Below are 19,097 nucleotides of genomic sequence, written 5' to 3' on the forward strand. Positions count from 1 at the left end.
TGTTTTTTATTTATGTGAACGTTTAATTATAGAAATAAAATAAATCAACTTTAATCCAATATAATTTTTCATGAGTTAATCATGTTCAGCAATGTAAACGTCTTACCACAATAAAATCGACCCTACATATGGGAACTGGATAAGAAAAATGCAAATGTACTAATAAAAATTCTGCATTTTAAAAAGGCAATCTGTATTAACAAAGGATGTGATTACAATGCATTTACTAAATATCTAGACATTATCTTTCCAAAAGACATTTAACACGTCCAGTGCATGGCTGTTTTAAAAGAATAAAAGAACGTCTGGGTATGCGTTTAACCATAACCTTGACCATTGCGTAAAAACCATAGAAAAACACCCTAAGCATGGTTTCAAAGTGCAGTATGCCTATCAATCTGTAATATATTGTTCTTTTGGTATACAAATTGGGGGGAAAAGGCACATTTTGTTTCACGCATGTATGTATGGTGAAACTCGACATTTACGTAAATTACTAAGGGTTTGTACATTTAACCAGCTAATTATTTCATCCTTGCATGGACGTACCCGTACTGTAGGCTATATAAAGAAGTGCGCCATACACTCTTGCACACATCCGGTCTGGCACACAGGAATCTGGATGTAGATTACTGGTCTCCTTCTTGACTCCTGCGTGTCTTTGATATATCCTGCCATAAGCGGAAGTGTCTGGGATAGGGGATAATGCAGAATCCATCTCTTCCAATCAGGCGTTTGTAAAGAGAGACGAGGCGGACGCCGTGTGTATTTCTTCCCACACCTTCACCATCAGCTTGGCTCCGTTCAGCGTCGCTGTGCACTATTTAATGTAGCCTAGCTGTAACTGCACGGGACATGCGCTATCAGGTTAGACTTTTACAACACCAGACATGCGTACCAATTGGCAAACCAACATGAGAAAAATTGTTAATAATACGAACTGGTATTTCTTGCTAATGAACGTGTTTTGTTATTAGGTCTACGCATTCGATGTGAACGCCTGCCTGGACACAGGAGAGGATTAAGTTACTGCTGCTGGCGGAGGATTATTTTATTGGCCTCCTCCTGTCACGCCCGAGTCTTTGGTGATCCTTTTTCCAATTAGGAGAGGCCGAAAGCCAGGTATGCTATTGTGGTCAAAAATGATAATCTTACTTATTCCTTGAAATGTTTCGTACCCGGGACAACTACGCATTACTGAACGTCCTTTGTTGCTCATTGCAAAAGCCAACCAGTAGTCCTCGCATTGTGTGCAGACAACAATAGAAACCCCAACATAAATGAGCAAAAAAAGTGCTTTGTGGTAACAATAGCAGTGAGTTACGCCGTTATTCAATAGGATAAACACTATTTATTCACACAGATCTAAATAGCTATGTGAGTGTTACAGGGGACTTTACTATACAAATATGTAGATGTGACATAGCTGTATGCTCACTGGGGAAAGATGGGGACAGGCTAGACCTGGTAAAATACTGTTTGCCTTGACACTGTGAACAGTAGGTAGATGGCCTATAGAGTTACTGGCTCCCCTGCCTCAGCAGCTCGGACTTCCCAACCCCCTTCCCCTCACTGCCACAGCTTGTTTTGCTGTCAGGCGAATCATGCCCTTTTGTCCACTGAAGCCTGACTGTACTTTTCAGGACAGACCCGCACTATGAAATCATTTGCCTGCTGTTTTGACATCAGCTTTTCACTCACGCTGGCAACCTAAAGATGTTGGGGATTTGCTGAATAAACTGCAACATTCTTTTCTGTCTTCCATTTTTTTTTTTTTTTTGAAATGACTAAATCCTTATTTAGCATGTGTTTTTAGTTAGTTAGTTAGTTGTTAGTTAGTTTTTATTTCCATGTCAAATCTTTTTTCTTTTTTTTTTTAGGATTCAGTTGACAAATAATCAGTCATCACAGTTTGTAAACGTGAAACTACACAGTAGGCTACATATGACAGAATATGAAAGTAATATTATAAACAGAAACAAATAAAATAAGTGAAGAAGTGACAGGACTTGCAAACTCCATTAAAGATACTGACAGCAGGAGTTCTTAAATAAATAATTTTAAGTGGATAGCAGTTTTAACACAGCTATTTATCAAACACCAAAGTACAACATGACATCATCCAGTTACATGCACAACTTAAAGGAAAACATTTAAAAACATTTAAAAATTACTGCTAAATACTTTTAAATAACCCATTTGTCTGTAAACAAAGGATGTGAATAGTCAACTAAGCGTTTGTGCATCATCAGTGTTTAGAAAAAGTATTGTGTTGTTCCCAGTGATACTGATTTAGAAAAAAATCCAGTTTCAAGGTGGCATTTAGAAGACACCAGCAGCAGTGCCCGTTAGGTCTGCTCGACTATTGAAAAAATCCTTATCACAATTACTTTGGTCAAAATTAAAGTCACGATAACTTAAAAAACAGGGAAACTACTTTTGAGCTACAAAATTTATTTTTTCCCCCTCCCTTTTTTTTATTTTTTTACATAATGTTTGAAATATTTTTCTTGATTACATTGTTTTATGATCATTAGGAGCCCACATTATAATCCAATTTGATTAATTTCACACCCATACTGCCTGTAATTGTAAATTGATTGGCCTTAAAATATTTAACTATCGAACAAATGCGTTACAGAGTTACCTGCAGCTCATGTGTTTTACTTTGGTACAGGCAGTTAATTTCCCAGAGCCCAAATTGACATCAGTTTGACAACTGACACATTAAATGTCCCATGGCATTAACATTTCACTTTATGATGTTTTTTAACATTAATATGAGTTCCCCCAGGCAACCAATGGTCCCCCAGTGGTTAGAAATGGGGGTAGGTGTAAACCGAGGCCTGGGTATCCTGCTCTGCCTTTGAGATGATGAAAGCTCACATGGGCCAATTTGGAATCTTGCTCCTTATGAGGTCATAAGGGGCAAGATTGCCTCCCCTTTCTCTGCTTTGCCCGCTCAGAGATTTTGGTTGTAATAATTCCAAAGGCCAAGGGAACTTTGCCAAGATGCATAGTATACTGATCCTTGAAATAACTGGTCTTTAAAAATATAATGTGCCTGCCTCTATGGGAATTAAACATAGGGGTGTGTATACTTATGCCCCCTGTATTTTAAGGAAGAACATTTAATCATTTGCAATACATCAATCATTCACTAAGAAAATTGGTGTCTTTAAAAAGTTTTTTGGAGGATTTTCTTTTTTCAATTAAGGCATTAAGATCCATTTCCAAAAGATTTTTTTATTTTTTTATTCCTCTTTTTAATCAGCTTTAGCATGGGTGTTTTTTATTTAAACAAAAAAAACAAGCGTTGGTTTTTTTACACATTTGGAAAGCTGGAACCAGATAATGTCTTTTAAGCCTTTTTGCTGGATAAATAATTGACTTAAATTATGAATTGAATATCAAAATAGTTGCATCAATTTAAAAAGTACCACTTTGCTTTGTTTCTCAACTTTTTCAGATGCCACATAATTCAAGTCTTTTTTTTTTTTTTTTTCTCGACAGACATGTCTTTCCGGCGGGGTGTGGTCAGACAGAGCAAATTCCGCCACGTCTTTGCCCAGGCGTGGAAAGCTGAGCACTGCATCGACGATGTCAGGGTGTCCCGCGTGACGTGGGACACTTCCCTCTGCGCGGTCAACCCCAAATTCATTGCTGTTATCATCGAAGCCGGCGGAGGAGGGGCCTTCCTCGTTGTTCCGCTTAGCAAGGTTCTACATTACATTCAGCCTCAATTACACACTGGACAATATTTAATTGAAAAACATCTGTCCTTTTTCCTTTGTTTTACTCTGCAACTAAAAGCAAATATGTCAGCTAGGCTTTGACGCCTCACTCCATGTGTGCTGATGCATACGCAGCACTTTTACAGTTCCACAAAAAATAGTGAATAAAGGTTATACTCCTGAAATGTGTTAGTTTCTCTAGCCAGCTGTCAGGCTGTCATGATCTGAACCTTTTGTTTTCTCCCACAGAGTGGCAGAATTGATCAGTCCTGTCCAACAGTGTGCGGCCATGCAGCACCGGTGCTGGACATCCAGTGGTCTCCTCATGACGACAACATCATTGCAAGTGCCTCAGAGGACTTTACAGTAAAGGTCGGTAAAAACTTTGACACATGTCATCCTAACAATATTTCTGGAAACTGGGGCTCCAACACCTGAAGTCAATTTCTTTCTTTTTCAGTTAAAGCAAGTAAGATATTGTTATTGAAATTAAAGAGCTGCTAGGGTGTTATTGTCCCGTTATGTTAATGCTGTGTCAAAGCAAAATTGTATTCTGACAATAAGAAGGCTAAGTGCTTAATCCAGGGAACCTTGAAGGAATTGTTTTGACATTTTTGGAAATTACACATAATGAGACAAAACAACTCTCAATTCCGTGCAGGAAATAAGAAGCTACAGCTATGGGAAGGTTAGCTTAGCTTGGAACTAGGTCAGCCCAATTCAGGGGAAAATATGAACCATCATTTTTTTTGCCTAGAATTGATATCACGATTTGCAATTTATTTTATTTTATTTATTATTTATTTATTGCACACATGAACCATGACAAAACAAAACAAATTGGCAGTGCCAAACAGATTTCTTTTGGCACTTATGGCACATTGCGTATCATCGCAGGCCTTTAAACATAGAGGCTTCAGTGAAGAGAAGGGAGAGCATTGCAGTGCTTGCGAGCGCTTTAAAACCTATTTTATACAGGAAATGGACTGTTCTTATATAGCGCTTTTCTAGTCTTAACAACTACTCGGAGAGCTTTTACATAGTACAGGACAACATTTATATTTCAATGGTGCAGCATTGGGGGCAACTCGGGGTTCAGTGTCTTGCCCTAGGACACTTCGACATGGGACTACAGGGGCAGGGATCGAACCACCAACCTGCCGGCCAGTCTATGTGTAAAACTCATAGAAGAAAGTAGGAGCGTTTGTGATGCAGTCGGCTTGTAAAAAAAAAAGAGAATCAGTCTTTTTTTTTTTTATCAAAGTTATTCAAACCTTAAATCGAGATCACGATTTTCTACCAATTAATCATGCAGGCCTACAAGGAACAAACCCTTGAAGCAGGGGTAAACAATCAGCCTTGTGCCGTTCCTGTAAAGCACACAAATTCACACGGTTTATCTTCTTTATTTTGTACAAAAACGGAAGTGTAAAAATAACAGTTTGTGGTTTTATGAGGACTTATGTGCTGGACTAGTCAGATAGGCTCTCTCCCTGCTACCAGTGTTTATGCTAAGCTAACCATCTCGTAGCTGTAGCTTCATATTGAACAGCCAGAGATGATGGGTATCAATCTTCTCATCAAACTCTCTGTAAGAAAGCACATAAGAGGACTTCTCAATATTCCAGAGCTTCTGTTAAAAGCTCTATTTAGTTGAGTGTGATGGTTTTTAAACTGGTTTCAAATCCACTGTGTCTTCTTGAGAGCATAAAGGTCTAAATGAAGGCTTTCAACATAACTTATCTCCCTGCTCTGCCTGAAGATAGTGGCTGTGGTCAAAAACAATGTCAGCTATTCTATATCAATAGCAATATCATGATCATATCACATCACTAGCTCTTTTGCACCTGAATGGATCACATTCACAAATAAATGTTTGCTGTGTCTGGTGGTTTGAAGGTGTGGCAGATCCCAGATGGGGGCCTTACATGCCCAATGACTGAGGCCATTTTGACCCTTGAAGGACACAGTAAAAGAGTGGGAATCCTGGCTTGGCACCCAACTGCCCTCAATATCCTCTTGACTGCAGGTAAAGTCATTTATTACATCCGGGTTGCACATAATCTGTTGCAGAACAACTACTTGGATTGTGTGTGTGAGTGCTGAAACATGACTTAGACACTGCTGTTTGACCTGTGCCCTATAGGACAGACACAACCAGACTAATGTGGTTTCTATGTTTTACATACAGTAAGATGAGTGTTATACATTAAATTATCCCTTTTTAACAAAAATTGACTAACTATGACAAACTTGGCTGTCAACAACACTTAGGTTATGTTGAAGGAGAATGTGATCAATCTGAACAATGATTACACTTGGTGCTTCTAGATGTTGTTTCATTTTTTAAATAAATCATATGTGGATCCCAAAACACACAAGTAAAGTACATTCACAAGCAGAGAAAGTAGACTTTGATGTAAAATATGTTTATCTCACGCGACATTGAGCTGCATTCTTCTTTTAAAACACGCTTTGTTTATTCCCTGTATCACAAGTAGCCACAGAGACAGATTGTTGAACTATAAAGGAGTGTATTTAAATTTAGGCAAATAATGGAGTTGGCAGTGGCGTCAGGCTGAGCACGTCCAATCCTTTCTAAAATGGAAGGACTCTCTGTCTGTATAGTCTCGCATTGCCAGACCTTCCTCCACGGTGCTGTGGAGGAGGGTCTGTCTAGTCCACACAGCATTCTGGGATGGGAGAAAAATGTTTATTGCCATTCGTTTTGTTTTGTGATCAAATTTCTTTTTTACATATTTAAGAAATAAACAAATAATAATTAAACAAAGGAAAGACGGGAGGGAGGGAGACAAAACAACACACGCAGAAACAGACCGGCACAAGACAAGGGAGTAAACACACAGGTCCAGGCTGTAGTACTAGGCTACATCCCGGACCTCACAGAGTCAGTGATGCAGCGCCACGTGTCCATAATCTTCCCTGGGGCACCATGGACAGTTCCAAATAGATCACATCCAGGTAGGAAAGGGTTAACTTGCGGGTAGACAGGTGTTTATTGGCATTTCTTTAAACCAATCGCACTCGTCTTGGGAGGAGCTAAGAGCCGTGCAGCGCCACCATGCGTCTGCGAAATAGCCTCTTGAAGAAACTTGTTTTTGTGGAACATGTGGACGTTCAGAAGTGGTTTTAGACGTGCAACAAAAAACTCTGATTGGACGGATAGTCTAGCTAGCTGTCTGGATTTACCCTGCAGAGATCTGAGGAGCAGTTAACCATAGTCCTCAAACATCAACAGTTTAGAATGCCAACACAAAGACAGCGGAAGGTAATATTTTATATCAAATAAATATTTTATAATCTTTTTATATTAATATGCATTCCTCCAACCTGCCTATGTTCCCCCAGTGCTTATAAATGGTTATAGGTGTAAACCGAGCCCTGGGTATCCTGCTCTGTCTTTGAGAACATTCAAAGCTCAGATGGGCCGATCTGGAAACTTGCCCCTTATGAGGTCAAGGGGCATCATTGCTTTCAAATCAGCAAAGTTGCATTAGGTCAAGGCCACACCCCCAGCCTCCACCCTGCCCTCCCCACTCTCCTCCTCAAAAGCTACAGACTCAGAAATGGCACGTACTACGGAAAGCTCATTGTGGGACTGGCTCTAGTGGCTGTAATTCTACTCCAAGGCTGACTTTTGGGAAAGACTTCAAATACAATATTGGGGGACCACTAAGGCCTATATAAAAGCATCCAAAAAGCACCATTTCATCGGACCTTTTAAATCAATCACAATCACTCTGATCCGATGTACATTTTGTATCTCTATTTCAGATCCTCTTTTTGGTATGCAAAGCTCTTAATGGCATTGCTGCACAGTTATCTAACATGCTCTCAGCAGATCTCTCCGATCACAAGACACCAATCTCCTTCATGTTTCTGTATTTAGCATGTATGAACTTAAAGAATGGGTGGATGTTGTGTCTTCCTCTCTCTAGGCTGCGATAATGTGATTTGTGTGTGGAATGTGGGCACGGGGGAGCTTGTGTACCAGCTAAGTGATGCCCACCCAGACTTGATCTATAGTGTCAGTTGGAACAAGGACGGCAGTGCTGTCTGTACTGTCTGCAAGGACAAGGCTCTGCGTGTCATCGACCCGCGACGGGGCACCGTACTCAAGGTAACTTCATTTTCATTGCCATGTGTGCAGATACATACAAACAAAGTTATACTACACTACACCTTGCAGGTACACATCCTCTTTTCATGCTATGTTATGTGTCTTATTGTTCTCCCAGGTGAAAGAGAAGGTCCATGATGGCACCAGGCCAATGAGAGCTGTGTTCCTTTCAGATGGGAAGATTTTGACCACAGGCTTTAGCCGTATGAGTGAGAGACAGCTGGCATTGTGGGATACAGTATGGATACTTATGAATTACGTTCATATTGAATGATTCTTGACTGCCTTACCCATAGCTACTTTCTTTCAATAACCTAAAACATGCTCTTTATGTTATGTACAGTCACTTTAGAAACGATAAAGTGCTGGTATCACTGTAAATGTTAAAACTATTTCACTGAACATAATCAGGTTTTGCAGATTTTTCCAATATCAGTGTTTTGTTTGGTGGTTTTAGTGTACAAATCACATGCAAGCAATTACAAGTAGTATTAAATCTATGTCTTTTGATTTTCTTTTCATTTTATTTTACAGAATGATCTCTCTGAGCCAATGGCAGTACAAGAGATGGATACAAGTAATGGGGTTCTTTTACCTTTTTATGACCCTGACACGAACATGGTCTACCTGTGTGGAAAGGTATAACATCAGAAAATACAGATTTACTCAAATCTTTAAATTGGTATCAATTCCCTTTTTTTAATGTTTGGTTCAATCGTCTGGCTTTCAGGGGGACTGCACCATCCGTTATTTTGAAGTGACAGATGAATCCCCGTATGTTCACTTCCTCAGCTTATACAGCAGCAAGGAGCCTCAGAGAGGGGCTGGCTTTCTTAGTAAAAGAGGTGTCGATGTCAACAAGTGTGAAATTGCCAGGTAAATAGTTTTGGTCACATTTTCCTTCCTTGATATTTGATCACTTTAAAAGATTTTTAAAGGGCTGGTGATATACAAGAAATAAATAACAAGAAAATAAATGATCCTACTAAGTATTACCTGTGTAGCCAAAGACTCGTACAGATTATTGATCAGCTCTATTGTCCAAAAACTATTAGAAACACATAAATTAGCCCCACCATTGTACTGGGTGACATGTTCCTTCATAACCCTGAACATTCTTATTATCACTGTATATCTTCTGTAAGAACTTTTGAGCTTGGGGCTGAGTGACACAGTTGGCATAATAAGTAATAAAGCAGTTAGAGACATGTTTGTGATGTTGGTCTTTTTATGTGTTTTTTGCATTTTGAAAAATGTAGACTGTGCCAGCCTTTTTAACGAGATTACTATTCTCCTGGTCTTCTGTAGGTTCTACAAACTGCATGAAAGGAAAGTGGAACCCATTTCTATGACTGTACCACGAAAGGTAAGCCAGGCACAGCATATAGAAATGCATTACTTATTAGTTAAAAAAAAGTAATAGAAAGCCTTCTGTATGCCCAGGAGGTCTATCTAGAAGTGTATCATTAAAACACTTTCCTGTGTCCATCTTGGCACCCCAGTCAGATCTGTTTCAGGGAGACCTTTACCCAGATACAGCTGGCATGGAGCCGGCTCTCCTGGCGGATGAATGGATCGCTGGGCAGGATGCACAACCCCTGTTGGTCTCTCTGAGCGGCGGGTACTCAGTTCCCCCATCCAAGCACAGAGACACCCTCAGAAGCAAACCCAAGCTCATCTCGCAGGACTCTGGGGCTGCACCGCCTTCAGCAGGCAATGCAGCAGCCACATCTAGCTCTGCCGCCAAGGAGATGGAAGAAGAAGTGCCACAGCCACGAGTTGCCACACGGGAGACAGACGGAAACACTGAAAGGCCGAAGAGAGAGGTGAGTTGGCAGAATTAGACATAAAGACCGTACCATTTAAATGCTCAAATTTTGTTTTCTGATTTGTTCCTTCTCGCCTTCCAGGACGATTTGTTGAATGAGTTGTTAGCAGAGATGAAGGCTTTGCGGGCTGTCGTCCTCGCTCAAAGCCAGAGAATCGAGTTGCTGGAGAGGCAGCTGGCTCGGATTGAGGATGGGGATGTATGAAAAAGGTGGAGAAACCACTACATTCGGAGGGCATTCATACTTAATCCATAGACCGTAGCCTATGAATCAGCAGTACCTTGAGCTGTGTCAGTGGAAGAATGAAGTGTAGGGTAGCAACTAACTAAATCAGAGTGACTTACAACCAGGTCAATTATTGCGGTGAAAATAAGACCACAGTTTGTTTTCCAGACTGTGGCTGAAAACGGGGTGTCATCTGCATAGAACTATTTCAGTGAGATAATGTTTTGTTTTTCATATGAAGGAGTATCGTAGCAGCTGTTTGGTGCATATAGTGCAGCTTTGAGCTTTGCAAATTTTGCTAATTTTGAAGGGCTTTAAAGGTGTTTCAATGGTACAATTGCCTCAAGTTAATGCACAAAGTAGTGATTAAAACATTATATTGAAGTTAATTAAGGTTTACATACTATAGCAAAGTATAGTAAAAAATATGATTTTCTTTCTTTAAAGCACTCACAAATGGAACGGTTAGGGCTATTTATCAGGTAGTTGAAGCTGCTAAACTGTGATGTCATCAGACCCCCAATTGTTAATTCATTGTGTGACTTGTGCTTTGTTTTACTGCTTCGTATGTGTGTAAGGCTAACGGTTGGAAAATCTTTTGGTACACAAATCATGACCTTGACATTGAGAATTATGTGACTGATAGCTGATGAGAGTCTAGTTGAATATTTGTGTACTGTAATTCTGTGTCGTCTTTGCGGTCAATGAAAAGGTAACACTTGTGATTTTTGCGTGATTTACTAATGGTTTTAGGAAAGAGCTAGGGCAGATATTTGTCCACATTATCATTAGGATAAAAATATGCAGAAGTATTTTTCTTTCCTTCTTTTGGATGTCTGGAAAGGCTGCCGTATTTTGGGCCCCCTAAAGATCCAGGATATTAGGTTTAGTCTTCACTTCTTGGGATGTTCTTTTCAGAGCCGTCAGCTGAAGTAACAGTTGTTTGGTGGACACAGAGCCCAAGTTGAGCTATAATCGGTACATGCAAATCTAAAAACACTAGTAACATAAATCACACTAGTGTTTGCAGACACAAGAGAGGAAGTTACGGTGAAAGGGGAAACATTTTCTACAGTTTGCAATTGCATTTATATTGGTGTTAAAAGATGAAAACATCTTTTTAGATTTTTTCTTTTTTAATTTTGTTTTGTGTTTTTTGCCATTACATTAAGAAGCTTTTTTTTTTTGTTAACCTCTACTTTAGTCAATGATCATGTAACAATGGTACATTCCACATCAAGCTTATCCATTTTAATTACTTATGTGATTTATATTTCTTTATGCACTGACCTCTTAACACTAACTGTAAAACCAGTAGCAGGTTAAAGGAGGCTAAATTGTGAAAACTCAATAAACATTAATTTCTCCTTTTGTATTAATGATTTGGCTTTTTATTTACACTAAGAAGTGTTCTGATCTTGATTTCTGGTATTTGTTATATATTACTAAGTGTAGTTTTGTTTGGATTGTGTACACATGAGTGTGTTGACTGTAAGCCTAGCAAATGCTGCCTTCTCCAATTTAACAGACAAATGCGCAGCGCACCCACAAAAGACTTTTTCTCCATAAAGGATGCAATGCCCTGTAGATTTCTCACATTTTTTATTGTCTGAATTTCTCCGGTTTTACTTTTGCTATAAATATTCTTAAAATGTCTCAAATTGTGTTGGGGCTAATTAAATTGACTGAGGATAAAGGGACAATGAGGCCCTACAAATGAAAGTCAATGTCACGTCAGAAACAACAACAAAGAGGTTTCTGTAGATTTCAGAGAGAAGTAAAACACATTTTAGGAGTTTCATAGCACAGCGGTCCCCCGTTTATTTAGTAGGTCCTCTAAACAAACTAAGCATCCAACCAAGATGTGTAAAAGACGAGGAACCACTTCAGGTCAACTAGCATAACAGAGTAATCTGACAAAAAGAACACTAAACTCAGCAGACTATGCGCAGTGTTACATCGTGGCACCCTAGCATGGTATCATAATTGATGGTGGCGTTGTAGTTTAGATTAGGGCGCTAATACAACCAGACAATAACTTCGTCCAGCAGTCAACACTGAAACCACTACAGGGAAATCCCAGAACTCAGTCCACGTTAAATCCTATTGAGTGGGACCTAAAGATAGTTGGAACAATTCGCCATCTCTACCTGTATCAAGTCAACTTTATTGTCAATTCTGCAATATGTTTTAGACATACAGAGCTATTGAAAATAGTTTTCTCTCCGACCAATGGGGCATAAAGGACACATAGAAGTATGATATAAAAAAGAGAAGACATACATGCATATACAAATAAGATGAAGCAGCATTGGACAGGCCCTTGTGCCTCTGCGCATCCGTGCATTTACGTGGCGCTCAGACACTGCAAATCATCACCACTGTAAAGGGAACTTCCTTCTGTGTTCGATGCCATCTCACACAAGACTCCACATCAAATGGTTCATTATTTATTGAAGGGGGTTTGGCTAACACCTAGGAGGCAGGTCAAACATCACCAATCAAAAAGGAACTCTCTCCTTAGTTCAGTGATACCTCACACACAACTCCACCATGCCATAAAGGGGCATGTCCTCAATACATAGGCGTGGTTAAAGTATAGGGGCCGGCTCAGTGTCACAATTAAACCACACATTCTAGGTTTCATGTAAATCGGAGGATTTCCTGTTGCCAGCGGGGGAGGGTGCTAAGACAAAAAGTCAATTCTGGGCTGTAGATGTCCTCAAGGGACATTTCAAGAAGATATGACAATGTACACTGTAGTTACAACCACTTTCTTGCTTGCTAAAAACTTAAAATGGTTGCCACGCCCACACCGTTTGACATAAAGTTTTTCTTTTAATAACTTTTCATCTTTAAGGTCTTTTGAATGAAATCTCTAGGGGGAGTTTTTTAAAGTATAGCACCTTTCAGGTCTACTTCCTGTTGCCACTAGGGGGCGTTATGACTTTGAGCCATTATCAGCACGTACATGTCGTCAGGGTCGGACTCTCATGAATCCCGAAAGGTTTAAAGCTTATACGATGTACACTCAAGTTACACCCACTTCCTGTTTCGATGGCGAAACTCACTAAAAGGCCACCATGCCCTATAACGAAGAGTTTTTCTTTTGATAACTTTTCTTCTTTAATGTCTTAAGATGGCACAGACCAAATTTGTTTTTTAAAGATATTTTTGGGGCCTTTTTGGCCTTTATTTTTGAGAGAACAGCTGAAACATGAAAGGGAGGGAGAGGGGGAATGACATGCAGCAAAGGGATAGAGTCGAACCCAGGCCCGCTGCGTCGTGACGTAAACCTCCATATATGGACGGCCCCTCTACAAACTGAGCTATCTGGCTACCTGGCACAGAGCAAATTTGAAGTTGATCTTATGAGATCTCTAGGAGGACTTTGTTAAAGTTTGACATGTGGAAATGGCCGAAATCACACTCATTTCCAAGATTCAATTCTATAGGCTGACTTCTTGTTGGGTTTAGGGTATGGTTCCAATGACCTTTTTTGTACATCCTGACATGTTACATATGTTCACCCCGTTTCGTTAGTCTACGTTGAACGTACTGCAGGGGCTCAATTTTCTTAATTTTGTAGACAATCAAAGAGCCATTTTTGTGCGCGTATTCCCAAAACCCTTAAAATACATACATTTTCACCAGACTTGATGCAACCGGCTTTTTTGTGAGTTTTTGAGGATGTTAAGCCCCTTAAAAGTCTAGGTCTGTATATTGTATTTGTTTTACCAATAAATGTTATGTGACACTGCGAGTGTTCAATCTCAATCTGTGACTCGTGTTTATGTCCTCAACAGGGTAACACGGTGGAAAATAACAGTAGAGATTTGATATGGGGGTCTTTGTACACTCTAGGCTGTGGCTGCCTGGCCCCCAGAGTGAAAACAGGATGTGGTCAACTCTTTTCTGAAGTCAAGAACAGTGTTTGGACTTAATCTGTTTTTTCTGACATGTTATAAGAAGAATACATATAATAACCTTAATATTTTGCACAAATGAAAGAATTATTGAAATCTTTAGTTCTTAGGATTCTTGGACTCATGTAACACTATTAGACCCCTCTTTTTCAGTGTCATGTTAAAAAAAAAAGAAATCACTTTAAAAAAAAACTCTTAGCTGCCCTTGTGGGAATTAATGTGTTATTAACAACCCGCTGACGTATTTTGTATGTTTGTGCCAGGTTGAAATGTTTCACTGGAAATATATACATTGAACATGTATTTCCTGTGAGTAAATTTTAGTCGACAAAGCGTGGGAATGTTCCTAAAATGCACTTAACATATGAAGCATAATGTCAACTGCACCTGTGCTCTAAGCTGAAAGTGACACTTTGCAGGAAAAAATTCATATGTGTATGTCTTCCTCTTTCCATAAATAAATAGCACATTTTCTTATCTGTGTTTTCCACCACACCTTGCTTGACTTTGTCTTTAATTTGTGTTCTCATCCCCTCCACCCTCCACCCTCCACCTACCCTCAAAGGGCTGCAGCGAGCGTTCTTTACCACATTTCATGCATCACCCACCCCTTCTCTCGTTTTCTATCTTTCCTCTCAAACACACTCACACACACACACACACACACACACACACACAAACACATACACATGCTGTTACACAGTTTAAAACTACCTTAAATTACACAAGTGAGTCTCTTTACAGTGTTCATGTTCTGGCGCCATCAACTTTTTCTTCTGCTCACAACTTTGGTAAGTGTTTTACAGTTTATCTCCTGCCTTTTTTAATAGTTTCCCTCTTTACCCATTTTTGCTGCACAGAAATGTCTATTCTTAATTAATTATAATATGAATGCCTCATGTTTTGTCTGCTCTTCTGTGATTATTTACAGCTCTGTATATACATATTTCAAAGTTAAGATACTTGAATCTTTGACTTAATAGACTTTATGTTTTAAATAGTTGTATAATTACAGTATTGAAGGCATTCATTTACCACCCAGGTCAGTTATCCTCATGCCTTTTTAGCTTTGATTGCATGTTAAGTCCACTAATTCACATCTATATTTTATTTTTACTAAACATGATGTTGTAATGCTTTATGTCTGATCTCTGGTAGTTTAATTAAGCATGACTAAAAAGTTCCCTCCCATGGCAGGCTGACGGATGCTGTTCTATTATCATTTTGACAGGAAACCAGCAAAGCTGCGAGCGGTCTGCTAGCTTCCTGTCACCCCAGACGATGCACACAGTTTACAGTAAAAAAAGATAAAGGCAACACATACATACTTCCTGTTTCATCTGCAGCGTACGTTTGTATATTGCGATTAAGAACCATTGGTTACATTTCAGTCAGCGTTGATGTGACTTTTTTATTACAATAATGGATTAGATGTCTGTGTCGAACAAATATATTTGAATGTTAAAACTGAGCAGCTTCCAAAATCTAATACCACCATGGAGTTGATTTTTAAAGGTGAATTATTTTAATTTCTTGGTAATCTGCTTAATTCTGAGTGTGTAAAACTTGAAATGCCACAGCAAAATTAAATTGAATGGATAATCCTTCGTGTTAGGCCATCTAATGGTTTGCCTGGATGCACCATGGACTGTCATTTATTTTCTAATTTTCCTTTTCTAGATCCTGAACACATACTTCCAATGGATCTTCTGATGAAAACTTAACAACTGCTTTGAGTTTGACTGCAACATTTTGCCTGAAACTGTGACACCAAGCCAGTGGGACTTTTCTGCTCAACAGAGTTTTTTCTAAAGCGGTAAAGTACATTTATAAATCTAATCTGTCTCTATTTTGTGGGATTTAGGGCTTGGTAATATTAAAAGGATTTTCTGGTGCTCTTGGAATGAAATAGCAGGCCTGGTTCAAACAGCTCACATAATTCATCTGTGTCCACCTGTTTTATGTTGCCTCTGGTAAAATGTGGATTCATTTGCTGGAATCATCTAATCAAAAGGGCTACTCTATTAAAAACAAGCGTTTGGCCTGTAAGGAAATACACTTATTCGCTTTTATGCTAGATGAGAGGCTTGAAAACACACTCATTTCTGTACGGTATATATATATATACACATATACTGTATAAAATAGTGTCAACATCAAGCTACAGCCAGCATCCAGCCAGCCTAGCTTAGCTTGAAGACTGGCAACAGGTAAACAGCAAGTCTGTTCAAGTTGAAAAACAACAAAGGGGGGTTTTCTGGGTGGTAACGTGATTAGAATATTTTTAATTGAGACTGGAGCCTTTGGACACAGCTAGGCTAGTCGTTTCTTCTGTTTTGAGTCTGTATGTTAAGCTAAGCTAACCAACTAATTAGGCTATATGCTGCCTTTAGGCTTATGTTTACCGTGTTCAAGAGTTCAAGACTCCGTGTGAAGACCCCCCACTTGTTTTATTCACAACCTCCAAGATAACAAGGTTTGTTTTCAGAAACGGCCGAGGCCATGGAAGTGCATTTTTTGGTGGATGGTTATTCAATATATTGTAATTATAGTCCTATAGAGTAAAGCTACTAAGTAACTGTTCATTTATAAATAAATAAAAAATGTCACCTTTGTTCCTTTGCATGGAGTTGAAATACAACTCAATTTATTGGGAAAGAAAGCAAAGAATGACAAGAGACCATGTTGCCGTTTCTTAGCAACAGTGTGCTCACGACTTAACCCCTTGAACGTGAATAGACATATCCTGTACACAACTTCTCATGTCATAACCACAAGCTCACAAGTTCCATTTGAAGGCAGCAATATTAACTGTATACATGTGAGAGCAGGAAAGCAAATAAGCTTATTTTCCAAAATGCTAAACTATTTCTTCAAGAGACAGTGCTACTGAATAGACTCCAAAAACAACAATTTTATCCCAATGTGAATCATCCACATTGGGATTTATGATCCACATTGGCATTTATTTGTTGTTTTCAGTGGATGGGACCATGCTAACCCTTGTCACTCTTTTTACTTCAGGCATGGCTGACTCTACAACAACTGGTTCATCCTCCACTAAGACTGTGCTGATCCTTTTTTTCTGCCTAATGGGCTTAATTTTCTTGTTGATTTTCTTGTACAAGAAGTTGAACAGGGAGGCCAATGGAGAATATACTGTGCGGCGCTTGGTGTATAAGGAAGGAGGGATCAGGGACCGGGTCAGAGGTACAGCTTTAGCTCTAGGGACACGTCTCGGAGTCCAGCTGTGGCCTCGAAGTGATACTGGGGAGGATGAAGAGGAAATGCAGGAAGTCCGATTTGAGGATGTAAAGTCGGATGAGGGTGGTAGCCAGGGGAGTGTCAGCGATGGAGATGACCAGGAGGAGGAGGAGGAGGAGGAGGATGGAAAAGGAGATGACACTTCAGATGATAACTCAAGTATGGAGGGTTCAGAGGCAGGGGGGCAAGCCAGGCCACCAATTCAGGAAGAGGCAACAGATCAGGAAGAGGCAAAGCGAGACGCAGAGGAGAAAGTGGGAGGTGAGGAAGGTAAAGGTGAAGCAAGTGGGGGGGCTGGAATGTTGGTAGATATAAAGTCGTTCTCTGGTAGTGCCATCTGGTCTGAGGAAGAGGCAGGTAAGGGCAAGGACAGTGATATGACTGCACTGTGAGAACCGAATTTAAAAAGAAAAATTAAACACAAGGGAGGCTTAGGAAATGGTCTTAAACAGTACTGAGGTCATGAGTCCAAATTCCCTAATTAGCTGTTAAAATATATTTTTCCGTAAATTTTATTTCCCAATATAAGTGTTCTGAAGGCTGTTCCACACTGGGAAGGCCTAAAAGTACTGGAACCACCCTAAAACACAGACAACTTTCCATTTGCATGTTGCTAAAACCTCATCTATTCTCACTAAAAATTATTTGGGTTTAACGGTAGCTATGGTCCTGGTCTTAATTCCACTTCCTGTTAAAAAGGTGATTGATGAATGAAGTCGTAAATATGCAGGAGTATACAGAATAGATTTTGAATGTTTATGTAAGAGTTTACCTTACCTAAAGTAAAACCATATGATCAAAACTGGTCAAATGAAACATTGATATTGGTATTACTGTCAGTGTATCCATGCTGTATGTTGTGGACTGTGGCATATGTTTTTTTACTGCTTTAAATGTTTTGGTTAATTGTCTAAAGGTTCCAGCTTCTCAAATGTGAACTAATGATGAGTTAACCTTTCAAGTTACATTGTTGTAATATGTTAGTTAGCCTACCTTGTCATGTAATGTTTAGTAAACGTAGATAAGTAGTAAGTGGTAATCAGTATGTGGAATGTACTGCAAAACTACGACATTAAGCTCTATATATAGCTGTTAACGGATGTAATCATGATACCGTGAAACTAAACTACAATAAGGTTTCTAATTCAAACCATTGACATAGGCTATGTGCTTAACGAATGTATTGTATTGAAAGGCAGTTCTTGAAGGGTTTTGTGTTTTGAGACGTTGTAAACTGGAATAATATTAATAAATAAAAAAAGGAAGAAACTTTTTTTTGTCGTTATTAGTGACTTTTTTTTTTTTTATAGAGACATCCATGGTGAGAGCAATCACGATAACAAAGATACAAATAACCATGTTGAGCTCCAATTGACCAATGGGGATGTAGCTCAGTGGTAGAGCGCATGCTTCGCATGTATGAGGTCCCGGGTTCAATCCCCGGCATCTCCAGATTTTTTAGACACCGTATTACAAAAGAATGTCACAACAGAGTAAGCTGTGTAAAGCTGCGGAGAAATAAATATAGCGTAAAACCATTTCGAAATACAGCGATAGAGAAGCTGGTGAGATGTTCACAGAAGGAACTTCGTGATTGGCCAGACGGAGCACTTGCTTAAATAGGATTGGATGTGAGAGGACTTCAAAGATCGTGAGTGTGGGACTGTTCACACACAAGAGGATGTCAAACATCTTTTTCACCGGGCAAATTATCTTCAGTGTAAGATCCACTCGATCCAAACATTATGAACCAATAAGTAAGCCAGATTTAAAGTAAACACAACTGTAGTGTCGCGTCATCAAAGCAATTATGTAACCAGAAATCCTGGATTTTACCTCAAGGCTGAAGACATTCTCACAGTGACAGATGGAACATTAAAGCACCCGAACTATTTGACTGGAGACAATCTAACCCGATAAATAGTATTTGCTTTCTGGAATCTGATCTTCCCTAACAGATCTGAGAAAGCACAGATTT

The 19,097-nt window shown here is 39.4% G+C and overlaps 2 protein-coding genes and 1 non-coding gene across 5 annotated transcripts; all 3 read left to right on the forward strand.

The window, feature by feature from the left end:
* Window positions 1-594: 594 nt before the first annotated feature.
* Window positions 595-11,308, forward strand: coro1b (coronin, actin binding protein, 1B). 2 transcript variants are annotated; one of them, XR_004660592.1, is made up of 13 exons: window positions 595-867; window positions 978-1,122; window positions 3,514-3,719; window positions 3,984-4,106; window positions 5,634-5,763; window positions 7,694-7,875; window positions 7,994-8,113; window positions 8,410-8,514; window positions 8,606-8,751; window positions 9,184-9,241; window positions 9,378-9,701; window positions 9,786-10,260; window positions 10,324-11,308. XR_004660592.1 is itself a non-coding variant. In XM_034901323.1 (12 exons), exons 3-12 carry the CDS (start codon window positions 3,516-3,518, stop codon window positions 9,906-9,908), a joined length of 1,515 nt encoding a protein of 504 aa, XP_034757214.1. In that variant the 5' UTR covers window positions 595-867; window positions 978-1,122; window positions 3,514-3,515; the 3' UTR covers window positions 9,909-11,308. The 2 variants fall into 2 exon arrangements, 1 of the variants encoding a protein (XP_034757214.1); XM_034901323.1 differs by having other exon boundaries at window positions 9,786-11,308.
* A 2,789-nt stretch (window positions 11,309-14,097) lies between these two features.
* On the forward strand, window positions 14,098-17,721 carry si:ch211-119e14.1 (retrotransposon-like protein 1). Of its 2 annotated transcripts, XM_034856654.1 has the most exons (4): window positions 14,098-14,646; window positions 15,087-15,202; window positions 15,536-15,671; window positions 16,880-17,721. In XM_034856654.1, exon 4 carries the CDS (start codon window positions 16,882-16,884, stop codon window positions 17,509-17,511), a length of 630 nt encoding a protein of 209 aa, XP_034712545.1. In that variant the 5' UTR covers window positions 14,098-14,646; window positions 15,087-15,202; window positions 15,536-15,671; window positions 16,880-16,881; the 3' UTR covers window positions 17,512-17,721. The 2 variants fall into 2 exon arrangements, with proteins under 2 accessions (XP_034712545.1, XP_034712546.1); XM_034856655.1 differs by lacking the exon at window positions 15,087-15,202 and having other exon boundaries at window positions 14,099-14,646.
* Window positions 17,722-18,499: 778 nt separating this feature from the next.
* trnaa-cgc lies at window positions 18,500-18,571 on the forward strand. The gene has a single exon. It is a non-coding gene; the product is annotated as a tRNA-Ala (tRNA).
* Window positions 18,572-19,097: the final 526 nt, after the last annotated feature.

The sequence above is a fragment of the Etheostoma cragini genome, chromosome 19, assembly GCF_013103735.1.
Source record: "Etheostoma cragini isolate CJK2018 chromosome 19, CSU_Ecrag_1.0, whole genome shotgun sequence".
Classification (NCBI taxonomy): domain Eukaryota; kingdom Metazoa; phylum Chordata; class Actinopteri; order Perciformes; family Percidae; genus Etheostoma; species Etheostoma cragini.

Excerpts from the sequence above, each read along its gene's own strand:
- coro1b (XM_034901323.1), top strand. The coding sequence starts at position 3,516 with ATGTCTTTCCGGCGGGGTGTGGTCAGACAGAGCAAATTCCGCCACGTC. Across the intron at positions 4,107-5,633 it reads CAGAGGACTTTACAGTAAAG|GTGTGGCAGATCCCAGATGG; the intron begins GTCGGTAAAAAC and ends GGTGGTTTGAAG. Across the intron at positions 8,752-9,183 it reads AACAAGTGTGAAATTGCCAG|GTTCTACAAACTGCATGAAA; the intron begins GTAAATAGTTTT and ends GGTCTTCTGTAG.
- si:ch211-119e14.1 (XM_034856654.1), top strand. The coding sequence starts at position 16,882 with ATGGCTGACTCTACAACAACTGGTTCATCCTCCACTAAGACTGTGCTG.